Consider the following 15767-nt stretch of genomic DNA (forward strand, 5'->3'; position numbering starts at 1 on the left):
CTGGAGCGTTTGCCAAACTTGCCAGCCTGTGAACTCCAGCAGGTGACCTCTGAACAGAGATTTCCACTGAGCTATCCCAGCTAATTTAATTTCACTTCAGAGTTGGTGATCAGGTACACCAAGAACAGCACAATATAACTGTTACCCCTGCAGCTGCTGAACAAAGGAAACAGATCAGCTACCAGAAATAAACGACACCCCCCCAAATGCAGGCAGGGCACTGGTCAGGAGGCGGGACTCTTCGGCTGAGGATGGGGAGAGTCAGCTGCCCGGCAGAAAAACAAGATTCTCAGCCATAGAACAATACAAGAAATGTGCTACAAAAATCTCACTCAACCCTGGAGAAAATGATACACTGCCCAATTCATGGGTGACAGGAATTATAAATACTGCCTGAGTTCTTCCAGTGGAAACAGAAGGATAAATCAAGAGAGCTGAAGGAAACTCACATTCTGCAAGCTGAGCTGAAGCTGCTGCTTGTAAGGGAGGAAGTCTTGAGTCAGCTCCACCGTCAGGTTGTTGTAGGTAAAGAGGCTGTGAAGAAAAGCCAGCACCTGTGCAGGGAAAAAACCATCAGGTCACCCTGAACACCACACACCAACAGAATCAGATATCTAGAATCATAGCAAAAGCCTTTCACATGTAGACAACTTCAAACCAAATCCCACGTCCATTTTAGTAACACCATGCTGATGACCAAACAGGTCACTTCTTTACCTCAGATGAGGGGGCAGAGCACAGAGGACTCTGGACAGGACCCAGAAGCATGAGAGGCCCATGTGGCTTTTTCAGGCCCTGCCCCCACATCCTGCCCAAATCCAGGAGTGAGCAAGCAAGGCCAAAGGCCATGACAGTTACATGACACAGAGGGAGACACACAACTGTAGCAAAAGCAAGAACAGAACGAAGCTGAAAGCTCTTTAAAACACATAAACACCTTCACAATAAACAATTAAAATAGTTCAGCTGTTAGACACTGCTCTGGCATGTATTTTCTTAGTTGCCAAGGCAAACTGTGCCACTTTGTATGAGACAAACTGATGCAAATCAGGAGAAGACATACTGATCCTCTCATGCCTTCAAGGTCTCTTCCCAAAGACCATTACCTTGGTCTGGGCAAAATTAACATTTAAAGTCTCACCCTTGCAGATATTACCCATGTTGTGCAATACCCTTCTTGTTGATATGGGCGAAGGAGACCAAGACTACAGTATCCATGTATAAGAGGACAGAGATCACCCAAAGGTGGTGGGAAGAATTCAGGGCTTGGGGGGGAGCAGAGGGGCCAAAACACATCCCTGTTCAATCCCTTGAGTAACTGGAATCTCCTCAGTTAGGGACCACAAGGGGATCACTTTAACTCTAGCAAAAATACCATAATGAAACTCCCGTAACAGGAACACTGAGTGCTTGTCCGTGTTTGTGCCCGCTAATTTCACTCAGAGCCAATTCCAATCAAGTTAAAAGCAGCAGTTAGATCTATACACACAGTGAGCAGGACCTGGTTTCTCTTCAAATACTATGAATCTTGGAGAGGTGGTGCTATGTCCGCAACCCAAGCCAAGGAAACACCCCTGGGATGGGAAAGTGGGTATGACAGAAAGGACATGTTTCTGCCAGGAAATATCAGAATGTGATGATAGAAGGGAACTAGTTTTGTTATATGGAGCCCCGTGGCACAGAGTGGGAAAGCTGCAGTACCGCAGTCCGAGCTCTCTGCTCACAACCTGAGTTCGATCCCGGCAGAAGCTGGGTTCAGGTAGCCGGCTCAAGGTTGACTCAGCCTTCCATCCTTCTGAGGTCGGTAAAATGAGCACCCAGCTTGCTGGGGGGAAGTGAAGATGACATACATAAGAACATAAGAGAAGCCATGTTGGATCAGGCCAACGGCCCATCAAGTCCAACACTCTGTGTCACACAGTGGCAAAAAATGTTATATACACACATACACTGTGGCTAATAGCCACTGATGGACCTGTGCTCCATATTTTTATCTAAACCCTTCTTGAAGGTGGCTATACTTGTGGCCGCCACCACCTCCTGTGGCAGTGAATTCCACATGTTAATCACCCTTTGGGTGAAGAAGTACTTCCTTTTATCCGTTTTAACCTGTCTGCTCAGCAATTTCATCGAATGCCCACGAGTTCTTGTATTGTGAGAAAGGGAGAAAAGTACTTCTTTCTCTACTTTCTCCATCCCATGCATTATCTTGTAAACCTCTATCATGTCACCCCGCAGTCGACGTTTCTCCAAGCTAAAGAGTCCCAAGCGTTTCAACCTTTCTTCATAGGGAAAGTGCTCCAGCCCTTTAATCATTCTAGTTGCCCTTCTCTGGACTTTCTCCAATGCTATAATATCCTTTTTGAGGTGCGGCGACCAGAACTGCACACAGTACTCCAAATGAGACCGCACCATCGATTTATACAGGGGCATTATGATACTGGCTGATTTGTTTTCAATTCCCTTCCTAATAATTCCCAGCATGGCGTTGGCCTTTCTTATTGCAAACGCACACTGTCTTGATATTTTCAGTGAGTTATCTACCACGACCCCAAGATCTCTCTCTTGGTCAGTCTCTGCCAGTTCACACCCCATCAACTTGTATTTGTAGCTGGGATTCTTGGCCCCAATGTGCATTACTTTGCACTTGGCCACATTGAACCGCATCTGCCACGTTGACGCCCACTCACCCAGCCTCAACAGATCCCTTTGGAGTTCCTCACAATCCTCTCTGGTTCTCACCACCCTGAACAATTTAGTGTCATCCGCAAACTTGGCCGCTTCACTGCTCACTCCCAACTCTAAATCATTTATGAACAAGTTAAAGAGCACGGGACCCAGTACCGAGCCCTGCGGCACCCCATTGCTTACCGTCCTCCACTGCGAAGACTGCCCATTTATACTCACTCTCTGCTTCCTATTACTCAGCCAGTTTTTGATCCACAAGAGGACCTGTCCTTTTACTCCATGACTCTCAAGCTTTCTAAGGAGCCTTTGATGAGGAACTTTATCAAAAGCTTTCTGGAAGTCAAGGTAAACAACATCTATTGGGTCTCCTTTGTCCACATGTTTGTTCACCCCCTCAAAGAAATGTAACAGGTTAGTGAGGCAAGATCTTCCCTTGCAGAACCCATGCTGAGTCTTCCTCAATAACCTGTGTTCATCAATGTGCCTACTCATTCTGTCCTTGATAATGGTTTCTACCAACTTTCCCGGTATTGAAGTCAGACTGACTGGCCTGTAATTTCCTGGGTCTCCTCTGGAACCTTTTTTAAAGATGGGGGTGACATTTGCTACCTTCCAGTCCTCAGGAACGGAGGCAGATTTCAATGAAAGATTACAGATTTTTGTTAGAAGATCCACAAGTTCAACTTTGAGTTCTTTCAGAACTCTCGGATGTATGCCATCCGGACCCGGTGACTTATTAGTTTTTAATTTGTCTAGCAGTTGTAGGACCTCCTCTTTTGTCACCTCAATCTGACTGGGGAAGACAATAGCAAACCACCCCATAAAAAAGTCTGCCATGAAAATGTTGTAATGCGACGTCACCCCAGAGTCAGAAACGACTGATGCTTGCACAGGGGACTACCCTGTTGAAATTCTTTTAACAATTCCTGTGAAGTTCTGTCTTATCATGAATGTCCAAATTCACTTCAAGCGAGATTGTGGAAATTTCAGCATCTGTTCCCACTTACGGTCTTCAGATGATGCATCAGGCAATCCTGCATGATCACGTTTCTGCCCCTGCAGCAGTGGTGACACTATCAAGATGTGTCTGCCAGACGCTGCAGAAATCACAGCTCCTCCTGCCTCTGAGCCTGCACCCCTTCACACAAGGCCCCTTTGGGCTCTCCTTACTATTTCTGTAAAGTCCTGGCTTGTCTCATTCATTTGAACTGTGGAGTTGGAGAAGAGTTTTACGGATACCAGGAATTGCCAAAAAGACAAATAAGTAGGCCTTAGATCAAATCATCATCAACACTCGTTTTGACAGAAGATCAGTCACGCAGATCAAATCAAGCCTGAACTCTCCCTAGAAGATAAAATGATGCAACTGAGGCTATCCTACACGGGACACATTACGAGAAGACAAAAGTCCCTGAAAGAGACAATCATGCCAGGAAAAGAGGGAGGCCCAGCAGGAGATGGGCTGAGTCCACCACGGAAGCCATGAGGCCCCTCATTTGCAAGACCTGAGAATGGCTGTTAACCAGGGATATTTTGTAGGAAAACAGGTGGTGGAGCTCGTTAGCATAACTTACTAGCAAATGCCCCCCCCGACCAGTCAAAAGCAACCTGACGCAAGAAAAGAGAGCCCCAGGCAAGCAAGGCCTGCTTGAGCTGGCTAGAGATCCAGCCAGCCCAAGAAGGCCTCGCTCACCTGGAATTCTCCTTGGCTGCCCCCTTCCACAGTCAAAAGGCCAGCAAGCCACTAGCCACCCAAAATCACATCAGAAGTGGAGAAAGGGTGGTGTGGACTTCTCTAGGGGTTAATGAAGGCTGCTGGGGGTGTGGCAAAGCTCTTGGTGGCTGGCTGGGTGCCACCTGTCCTAATCCAGGGATTGTTAAGCAGCTGCACCTGCTACTCAATAGACAGGGCAGGTGGGGAGGAGGGGAACATCAAGCCCTGCAGTTGACAATGGGGTGTTTAGGGGGACATTAATTCAAGGGGTCTCCATAAGTCAGAGGCAACTTGATGGCACTTAACACACATGCACAATTGATCTTAGATACGTAATTGTAAAAAAGCGCAAGTGCCCAAGGTTGTTGATGGACATCCTGTAAAGCGCTCTTGAGCAGCTTCCGCTGGTGGCAAAACACCCTCCCCCCTCTTCTTGCAGGGAAGGAGAAAAGGCATTTTGTGTGCCGCAGCCATTAGTGACACTGCACTCTCCAGGACAGCAGCAACGCCAAGCTGTTTCATCATGGCAGAGGAAATGAACTCCATGCGGCTTTCCATTTCAGGGTCACTGGTTGTGCTAAAACTTCTGACATGGAGAACAATCGTAAAGAAGAAGAAGAAGAAGAAGAAGAAGAAGAAGAAGAAGAAGAAGAAGAAGAAGAAGAAGAAGAAGAAGAAGAAGAAGAAGAAGAAGAAGAAGAAGATGATGATGATGATGATGATGATGATGATGATGATGATGATGATGATGATGATGATGATGATATTGGATTTATATCCCGCCCTCCATTCCGAAGAGTCTCAGAGTGGCTCACAATCTCCTTTCCCTTCCTCCCCCACAACAGACACCCTGTGAGGTGGGTGGGGCTGAGAGGGCTCTCACAGCAGCTGCCCTTTCAAGGACAACCTCTGCCAGAGCTCTGGCTGACCCAAGGCCATTCCAGCAGCTGCAAGTGGAGGAGTGGGGAATCCAACCCGGTTCTCCCAGATAAGAGAGCTCTGGCTAACCCAAGGCCATTCCAGCAGGTGCAAGTGGAAGAGTGAGGAATTAAACCCGGTTCTCCCAGATAAGAGAGCTCTGGCTGACCCAAGGCCATTCCAGCAGGTGCAAGTGGAGGAGTGAGAAATCAAACCCGAAAGAAGAAGAAGAAGAAGAAGAAGAAGAAGAAGAAGAAGAAGAAGAAGAAGAAGAAGAAGAAGATGATGATGATGATATTGGATTTATATCCCGCCCTCCACTCCGAAGAGTCTCAGAGTGGCTCACAATCTCCTTTCCCTTCCTCCCCCACAACAGACACCCTGTGAGGTGGGTGGGGCTGAGAGGGCTCTCACAGCAGCTGCCCTTTCAAGGACAACCTCTGCCAGAGCTCTGGCTGACCCAAGGCCATTCCAGCAGGTCCAAGTGAAGGAGTGAGGAATTAAATCCGGTTCTCCCAGATAAGAGAGCTCTGGCTGACCCAAGGCCATTCCAGCAGGTGCAAGTGGAGGAGTGAGGAATCAAACCCGGTTCTCCCAGATAAGAGAGCTCTGGCTGACCCAAGGCCATTCCAGCAGCTGCAAGTGGAGGAGTGGGGAATCCAACCCGGTTCTCCCAGATAAGAGAGCTCTGGCTGACCCAAGGCCATTCCAGCAGGTGCAAGTAGAGGAGTGAGGAATCAAACCCGGTTCTCCCAGATAAGAGAGCTCTGGCTGACCCAAGGCCATTCCAGCAGCTGCAAGTGGAGGAGTGGGGAATCCAACCCGGTTCTCCCAGATAAGAGAGCTCTGGCTGACCCAAGGCCATTCCAGCAGGTGCAAGTAGAGGAGTGAGGAATCAAACCCGGTTCTCCCAGATAAGAGAGTTCTGGCTGACCCAAGGCCATTCCAGCAGCTGCAAGTGGAGGAGTGGGGAATCCAACCCGGTTCTCCCAGATAAGAGAGTTCTGGCTGACCCAAGGCCATTCCAGCAGGTGCAAGTGGAGGAGTGAGGAATTAAACCCAGTTCTCCCAGAGTCCGCACACTTAACCACTACACCAAACTGGCTCTCCAGAATGGGGGTGTCCAGCAACATACGGGTGGGGTGGCATCTGTGCCCGGACTGGGCACTTGCTGCCTGGTGCACTGAGGGGAGAGGGAGAAGGGACCCCCTTCTTATGTTAGCACCTAAAAACTTCTCCTTCTCCCTCCTTCCAAAGAAATTAGATAGATGGAAAGTGCAGCTTGGATCTTTAAGCAGATTTAAGATCCAAATACAATCTCGGGGGGGGGGGGGGGGGAAGGGAATGGAAAGACAGAGCACAAGAAAGGACACTTACAGGCTCCACGATGCAGAACTTCTTGCTTTCCTGCACTTCTTGGATTTGGTACACGTATTCCAGAGAAGATTCAAAGAAAACATGTTGTTCTTTATCCACCTGCAGGTCAGCCTAAATCAGACAGAAAGAGGAGGGTTATGGAACACAGTGATTTATGGAGGCCACATTCTCAGGAGCTGTTAAGAGCTATTGTTTCTTTGAACACTGGAAAACAGTCAAGCGTGTATTTGGCACTTTCTCAAGAGCTGAATTATATTAGCCACATTTCCTATCTCACCCTAATCTTGATTTTGGCCAGCAAACAGGAATGGGGCTCCTCGGAATGCTGGAAGGTCTCGGAAAAGGAGTGACCCAGCCAGGAGGTCTGACGTATGAGCCCCAAGCCACTGGCTCAGCGCAGAACCTCACTCTCTAGGGCAGCAGTTGCCAGCGCAGTGCCCAGGAGTGCCACGACACCCGCCAATGGAAGGCCTAGGACTTGCTTGCTTCTGGAATGTTGGGGATAAAGCCCAAGTGCCCCAAGCAAGGCACTGAGCAGAACAGAAATGACAAAAGATTTCTGCTCACTTCCTAATAGCTTAGATCCAAGCAGGCAGCCGTGTTGGTCTGGAGCAGTTGAACAAAGCAGGAGTCAAGTTGCACCTTTCAGACCAACCCATTTTTATTTAGAACGTCAGCTTTCGTGTGCTCTTAAGCACACTTCATGAGACGAGGAATCCGGCACAGTGAGCAAAGCCATACATAGCTGAGCAGAGCTGGTAGGCAGTGGCCCAGAATGCAATATGGTACAGATTTAGGAACCAATGACAGTGAAGTAAAATTATCTGGTAGGCAGTGGTTTAGAATGTAAAATGGTGCAATGACAGAATAGTAAAATTAACAAATTGAGCAAACCTTTGCTCTGAGTATCAGGCTTTCAATGACTTTCACCCTACCATCAACCTGACAATGAACCAGTCTATGCAAGAAATACATTTTCTGGACACCACTGTAAAACTAAACAATGGACACATTGACACCACTTTATACCAGAAACCTACTGACCGACAAACATACCTGCATGCCTCCAACTACCACCCCAAACACACCAAACGATCCATTGTATACAGCCAGGCTCTACACTACAGCCGTATTTGCTCCAATCCCGCTGACAGAGATTCTCACCTGAGAGATCTACAACAAACCTTTTTGGAACTAAAGTACCCACCTGATGAAGTCAGGACACAGATCAACAAAGCCAGAATGATACCCAGAGAAAACCTGTTACAAGACAGACCCAAAAGAGAAAATAACAGAATACCACTAGTGGTCACACACAACTCTCAACTTAAAACAGTTCAACATATCATCAACAACTTACAACCTCTTTTGGACAGTGGCAGCTCTTTCAAAAGCACTGGGGGGTAAACCCCAACCTCAAACAACTCCTCACCCACAACAATGCAGCATCTCATCTGAACATGGATCGGTACCAGAGCTTGCAATAAACCCAAGTGCCAACTTTGCTGCCACATACACCCAGACAACACAATCACTGGGCCTAACAACATTAACTACACCATCTCAGGCTCATTCACTTGTTCATCTTCCAACATTATATATTGTCAAGCATGGTAAAATTCCATTGATAATTTATTGTTTTAGGGTCCTCCATAACACTGGTCTGTGAAATATCTTGGAGGACCAAGGTCTGTTAGCTCTGTTATTCTTTCCCCTCCCCCTTCTTGCCTTATTACTAGCAAAGTAGAAGTAGAGAGAAACAAAACTAACTTGAGAAGAAGTAATCAGCACCTTTCCATACATTCCTGTTAGGGAGTGCGACACATCCGGGGAAAGCAAGGACAGAGTCCTGATAACGCCATGAGAATGTAGACATTTATGATAGTTTATGTGTGAGAGCTATCCCTCGCCCCCACCTTTTTGAATCCTTTTGAAGTAAGCCTTAAAAGTATTGTATCAATGTATTTGTGGCATCACTCTCAAGAATCAGTTACACTGAAAGTATCGGTCTATCAATAAACGTAGTTTGTATCAAGCTCGACTCGTCATTGAACCCGGATGCTTGACATATATGCCATTAAATGCCAACAATGCCCCTCAGTTCTCTACATAGGGCAAACAGGACAAACCCTCCACCAAAGGATAAATGGACACAAATCTGACATTAGGAATCACAGAACTGAGAAATCTGTGGGAGAACACTTTAGCTTTCCAAAGCATTCAATGAGTGACTTCAGAGTAGCTGTTTTACTGCAAAGGAACTTCAAGAACAGAATGGAGAGAGAAACTGCTGAATTACAAATTATTATGAAACTTGGAACAAACTCCTCCCCAGGACTGAACAGGGATATTGGTTTTTTTATCTCATTACAGATGCTAAACCCACTCTCAGTGAGTATAGCTATACATCCACAGTATTCCAATGTGTTTCTCTTTTATTCCAATGTGTTTCAGTATAATTATTTGTATTGACATACTCAAAATAGGGATATTGGCTGTATATCTCATTACATCTGCTTTACCCATTTTCACTATATTTTATTGTATTCCTTTTTCCTATGGCAAACTAGAATTATGTTTACATGTTAAAAATTAAATTAGGTGGACAAGAACATCACTATCCAATGTATTTCTCTTTTAGCTGTATTGACACACTCAAACAGGGACTTTGGTTGCTTATCCCATTACATATATTGAACCCATCTCCCATTGTCATTGACAGACAATCTCACATTTTGACATACTACTGTTTTGTTGCTTTCCCATGCTCATGCTACTCAGATCAAAGGTTTGCTCAATTTGTTTATTCTACTATTCTGTCATTGTACCATGGTCATGGACTTCTTCCATATAGGTCCAGACTAATGTACTCTGCATATTATTCTGTAGCTGTAGCTGTTTACATTCTAAACCACTGCCTACCAGATAATTTTACTTCACTGTCATTGGTTCTTAAATCTGTACCACGCTGCATTCTGGGCCACTGTCTACCAGCTCTGTATGGCTCTGCTCAGCCATGTATGGCTTTGCTCACTATGCTGGATTCCTCATCTGATGAAGTGTACTTAAGAGCACACAAAAGCTTACGTTCTCAATAAAAATTGGTTGGTCTGAAAGGTGCAACTTGACTCCTGCTTTGTTTCCTAATAGCTTGTCCTTGATAGTCGTGTCACAGCTTCAACCTGGCCATGCACATGGTCTCTTAGGACTTCAAGCTTAGAAGCGCCTTCCTGTGACCACAAAAGGAACAAACAATTCTCTCTTCCTTTGGAAACTGAACCTCTTTCCTCTGTCAAGAATGCTCTGGCCATGGACTTCTTCCATATTGGTCCAGACTAATGTACTCTGCATATTATTCTGTAGCTGTAGCTGCTGGCTAGTGAATCAAATATACTGAGTCTGTGAAATGTACAAGTAGCCTTTTCCCACGTTGAGTTATGTGGTACACCTAGGCATCAAGGTCAGCTACTGTATTTGTGACCCCTCCCAATTTAGTATCATCTGCAAATTTAATAAGGGTTCCCTCTATTCCTTCATCCAAACCATTTATAAAGATATTAAACAAAACCGGTCCCAGGACAGATCCTTGAGGCACTCCATTTGTCACTCCTCTCCAAGAGGATGAGGAACCATTCACAAGCACTCTTTGAGTACTATTTGCCTACCAGTTTACAGATCCACCTAACAGTAACAGGATCCAAACCACATTTTACCAACTTGTCAACAAGAATATTATGTGGAACCTTATCAAAAGCCTTATTGAAATAAAAATAAACTACATCTACAGCATTCCCCTGATCCAGCACGATAGTTACTTTCTCAAAAAAGAGATAAGCTTAGTCTGACATGACTTGTTCTTGAGAAATCACAGCCATCCCTTCTAAATGCTCAAGGACTGACTGTTTGATTGTTCTAAAACTTTTCCAGGTATAGATGTCAAGCTGACGGGTTGGTAGTTACCTCGATCCTCCTTTTTCCCAGTCTTGAAGATGGGGGCAATATTTGCCCACCTCCAAGAATTCTCATAAATAATGGCCAGAGGCTCATAAATTATATCTGCAAGTTGTTTTAGTACCCTTGGATGCAGTTCATCTGGTCCTGAGGACTTTGTTTCATTTAAAGAAACTAGGTGTTGATGTACTACCCCTCTGCTGATCCTACACTGCAACTCCCTTCCCTCATCATGTGTTCTACTTTTGCCAAGTTGAGCACCATTTCCCTCACAAGAGAAGACTGAGGAAAAGCAGGAATTGAGCAGTTATGCCCTTTCTTCATCACCTGTTATAAATTTCACTTTCCTATTCTAGCAATGGGCCTATTCACTTTCCTATTCTACGTGGCCGTAGGAGCCATATTAATGCAGAAAGATGAGGAGGGGAGGCTCCGGCCTTGTGCCTACATCTCGCGCAAGTTCTCGAATGAGCAGCGCAACTGGTCGGTCTGGGACAAAGAGGCGTTCGCTGTAACATATGCCCTGAAAACCTGGAGGTCCTGGTTAGAGGGGGCCAGGGTGCAGTTCGAAATCTGGACCAACCACAAGAACCTAGAAGCCCTAATGGGCCGGAGGAAACTGACCGCCAAACAAATCCAGTGGGTGGGGTTCTTTGCCAAATTTGACTTTGTGCTCAAACACATTCCGGGCTCCAAGAACTTTTTGGCCAACGCTCTTTCACGCTTGCCCCAGCACGAGAGCCAGAGGGAGGAAATCATAGACTCGATCATCCCTCCTTCCGCAGTGGCTGGGGGGGGGGGGTGACCACCCGCTCCGGGAAGAAAACGGGGCAACCAGAGCCGTGGCGGGGGAAGCAGGCTCATCGAAGAAACAGAAAAGAAGGGAGAGGGGAGGCTGGAAGGTATTCTGAAGGGAGAGGGGGGATTTTGGTACCACGAGGGGAAATTCTACGTGCCAAAGTCCCTCCGATCAGAGGTCCTGCAGCATTGCCACTGCAGCAAATTGGCCGGCCACTTTGGCTATGTAAAAACCCTGCATTTAGTAAATCGCCAATTCTGGTGGCCCCAGATGAAAAAAGACATTTCTGAATTTGTGAGTTCATGCCCCATCTGTGTCATGGCTAAGCAGAGGGGGGGGGGGGAACCCCGGGACTGCTACATCCGATCCCCACCACAAACTGGCCCTGGTCCGTGGTATCGATGGACTTTACAGTAGAACTCCCGGTCTCCCAGGGAAAAATGGTAGTGCTAGTAGTGGTGGACACCTTCTCCAAACAGGCGCATTTTATTCCCTGTAAACAATTACCGACAGCTAAGAAACTAGCCTACTTGTTTTTCCACCACGTGGTTAGGCTCCACTCATTCCCCGACAAGGTCATTAGCGACCGCGGGCCGCAGTTCGTTGCCAACTTCTGGCAGGAGTTTCGCAAAATGGCAGGAATAGAACAAGGACTGAGTTCCACCTACCACCCCCAGATGGATGGACAGACGGAACGTGTAAACAGTCTTCTAGAACAGTACCTAAGGTGTTAAATAAACTACCAGCAGTCCAACCGGGTGGAGCTGTTCCCATTTGCAGAGTACGGCTACAACAATAGCTTGCACAGTTCAACCAAAGCCTCGCCATTCCAGATAGTAAACGGCTATGAAGAAAAGCCGTTCCCGCTGCTACCCAGTCCTGAGGGAACAGCGTCACCTAGCTCTTGCCAACAATGGTGGGAAAAAGTAAAGAAGGGCTGGACGATCATCCAGGAAAATTTAGAAATAGCAAAAAGGGACTATAAAGCCTATTTTGACAAGAAGCGCTCCCCCGAATGGGACTTCAAGGAAGGGGAGAGTGTGTTCTTGTCCACTAAAAACCTTCCTTTACCACAGACTTGCAAAAAATTAGTGTATAAATTCCTAGGTCCATTTAAAATCAAAAGGGTGATAAACAGAGTGACAGTAGAATTGGACCTTCCTAAGATGTTTAGTAAGATTCACCCTGTTTTTCATTGCAGTCTTCTTCGCAAGGATCCTGGAATTACGTCTTGGCACCCCCGCCCTCCAGAGCCCCCACCTATTCAAGTGAAGGGTAGAGTCATCATGAGGTGCAGGAGGTGCTGGACTCTAGGGTCCAAAGGGGGGTGTTATACTATCTGGTTCGTTGGAAGTACTTCCCTACCAGTTGTGATGAATGGGTTAAATCAACTGATCTGAGAGCTCCCTCTCTGTTGAAGAAATTTTACCTACTGCACCCAGACAAACCCCGAGCAAGAGCTTAGGGGGGGCAGTATGTCAGACATTGGAGAGCATTACTGTGTTATTATGCTGAATGTATTCTGTAACTTGTTCCTTGACATGACTAACTCCATTTTTGAACTCCTGTTACTAACTATGAAGCAGAAGACCTTGCATATCAAACGGTCTTAGAAATGTTACTAACCCATGGTGTGAATTCCTCTGCATAACACTAACAAAGCAATAGCTCTTTGAAGATAGCGAGCCTCAAGGAGAGCCAGCAGGGCTCCTCTGTGAGAAAGGGAGCCACAAGCGATAAGAAGTAGGGAGAGTGTTACTTGTAGCATTAGAGTGTGAATATGTAGGATTGTTTGGAAATGCTTTGATGTAAGGCCTTAAAACCCATGTATGTTTCAATGTTTGCTATCAGTTCCAATAACTGCCTATTCAGAACTCTGAGATATCAAATAAACACTACTACTTTTGCAACAAATGATGGTCCGTTTACTTTGAGCTCCAACGTCTGACAACCATGTCCTTGCTCTTTTTCCTACTTTGAAAATAAGAAAGGAACCCTTTTTTGTTGTTTTAAGCATCTCTCACTATCCTAAGCACATACTCAGCTTTAGCTTTCCTAACACTTTCTCTGCAAGCACTGGTTATTTATTTATATTCAATCCTTCCATTTCCTAAATGAGTGTTTTTTATTTCTCCTTAGAAATCTTTTTTTGGAGCCACTTTGGCTTCTTTAGGCTCCTCCCATTCTTCCTTCTCATAGGAATCATTTGTGGTTGTGCCTTCAATATTTTCCTTTTAAGAAACTCCCACCCCTCTTCAACTCTCTTCTCCTTCAGTATTTCTGACCATGGGATTCTACCTAGCATAACTTTAAGTGTGTCAAAATTTGCTTTCCTGAAGTCCAACTTATATGTCTATGTACAGCTTTTTCCTTCACTGTAAAGTCCAAAATTACATGATCACTACTACCCTGGGTGCCCACTACTTTCACCTTGTCAACCAGTTCTTCCCTGTTGGTAAGAATCAAGTCCAAGATAGCAGATCCCCTTGTTTCCCTCTTCACTTTCTGGAAAATGAAGTTGTCAGAAAGACAACTCAGGAATTTCTCTGACCTTTTGTTATTAGCAGAGTCAGATTTCCAACAGATAACTGGGTAATACATGAATCTGTGAGAGCCAGTTTGGTGTAGTGGTTAAGTGTGCAGACTCTTACCTGGGAGAACAGGGTTTGATTTCCCACTCCTCCATTTGCACTTACTGGAATGGTCTTGCGTTAGCCATAGTTATCACAGGAGTTGTCCTTGAAAGTGTAGTTGCTGTGAGAGCCTTCTCAGCCCCACCCACCTCACAGGGTGTCTGTTGTGAGGGGAGAAGATATAGGAGATTGTAAGCCGCTCTGAGTCTCTGATTCAGAGAGAAGAGCAGGGTATAAATCTCCAGTCTTCTTCTTCTTAATAGTAATCTCCGATGACTACTATGTCCTGTTTCTTTGAGAACTTTGTGCAATCTGTTGTAGGAATATCTCATCTAAGTCCTCTACCTGGCTCAGTGGTCTATAGCAGACCCCCACCATATTATCACTGTTATTTCTTACTCCCTTCATTTTTCCCCAGAGACTCTCAGCTGAACTACCATGCTCAGATTCATGTATTTCCTCGCAAGTATATACCTCTTTTACATATAATGCAACTCCTCCACCCTTCCTTACTTGTTTGTCCCTTTTAAATAAGTTGTACCCCTCAATCCTAATATTCCAATTGTGAGTGTCATCCTACCAAGTTTCAGTAATGCCTATCAGGTTATAGTCCGCTTCTTGTATGAGGACTTCCAGTTCCTCCTGCTTGTTTCCCATACTCTGAGCATTAGTGTAGAGACATCTGAATCCATTTTTATGTACTCTGAGGTATTGTTTCTGTATGTACCTGCATGTTAATGTTACCTAGACCTAATGTTACCTAATACTATGTGCCACTCCCCACAAAACTTTAGCATTCTTATCTCCAGTTTTCAGCATAGTACTAGTCTTTGAATTTTTCTCTTGTTCTCCCATACAATTTAGTTTAAAGCCCCTTTATTAGGTTTGCAAGGCTCTTACCAGGGTCATTTTGTAGAAAAAAAGGTGCAGCAGCTCAGTAGCATATCTCATTTGCATGTGCCCCAGAATCTGTGTGCAGCGGAGAGAGAACCCCCCCCCCCTGCATGCAGACCCTTGTTGAAGGTTCAGGAGCTGTGCTCATGTGAGCTCCTGCTGAATTCAAGCCCTGGCTCTTACCAAACTATTTTCCCCTACCTTTGTAAGGTGCAAACCACCTCCCAATAGTTTTGCACTTGTCTCCACCCCAAGGGGGCCAGTTTCTGGTGGTGTAAGGTTCTGCCCGTTTTTGACCCAACTCACCAATTCTCATGTTAAAAGAATAAATGGTTTATTGGATTCAGATAGAGCATTTGCCTTGTGCTCCGAACAGCCAAAGCCAGGAATGACGAAAGGAAGAACAAAACATACAGTTATAATAAAAAAAATGCCCTCAAAAAGTCTTCTGCCAACCTAGGCCCAGTTCCCACAGATGGCACTGCATAGAGCTATTTGGAGGATCGAAGTCAGCAACTAAGTCCTCCTTCTGTGTTACCAAGCAACATGATAAGTACCAGTTCTGTCTAGACTACAATGGATTACACACTTAGCTTCCTCCATATTGCACCTGCACTTTTCTTAGTGGTTACATATTGATGTCTGTTACCAGCGGCCAGAATTTAAAGTTATAGAGTTCAGAGATCTGTTAGACAAGCACCATAATCAGATTTCTCATGAACCAGGAAGTCATGTCAGAATACGCACAGAATAACGCATTACAGAAAGAGCATATCAGCCCCATCCTGATAGG

General features: G+C 45.6%; 1 protein-coding gene across 2 annotated transcripts in view; it reads right to left on the reverse strand.

Annotated features, from left to right (window-relative positions):
* OPHN1 (oligophrenin 1) overlaps window positions 1-15767 on the reverse strand; it is a 138732-nt gene that overhangs the window by 65824 nt on the left and 57141 nt on the right. For both annotated transcript variants that reach the window (XM_060249713.1, XM_060249711.1), the window contains exons 6-7: window positions 6698-6808; window positions 450-554 (exon numbers count right to left, since the gene is read on the reverse strand). In XM_060249713.1, the coding sequence (XP_060105696.1) occupies window positions 450-554; window positions 6698-6808 (216 nt within the window). The remainder of the gene's footprint in view (window positions 1-449; window positions 555-6697; window positions 6809-15767) is intronic.

This window comes from Heteronotia binoei, chromosome 11, assembly GCF_032191835.1.
Source record: "Heteronotia binoei isolate CCM8104 ecotype False Entrance Well chromosome 11, APGP_CSIRO_Hbin_v1, whole genome shotgun sequence".
Taxonomy (NCBI): Eukaryota; Metazoa; Chordata; class Lepidosauria; order Squamata; family Gekkonidae; genus Heteronotia; species Heteronotia binoei.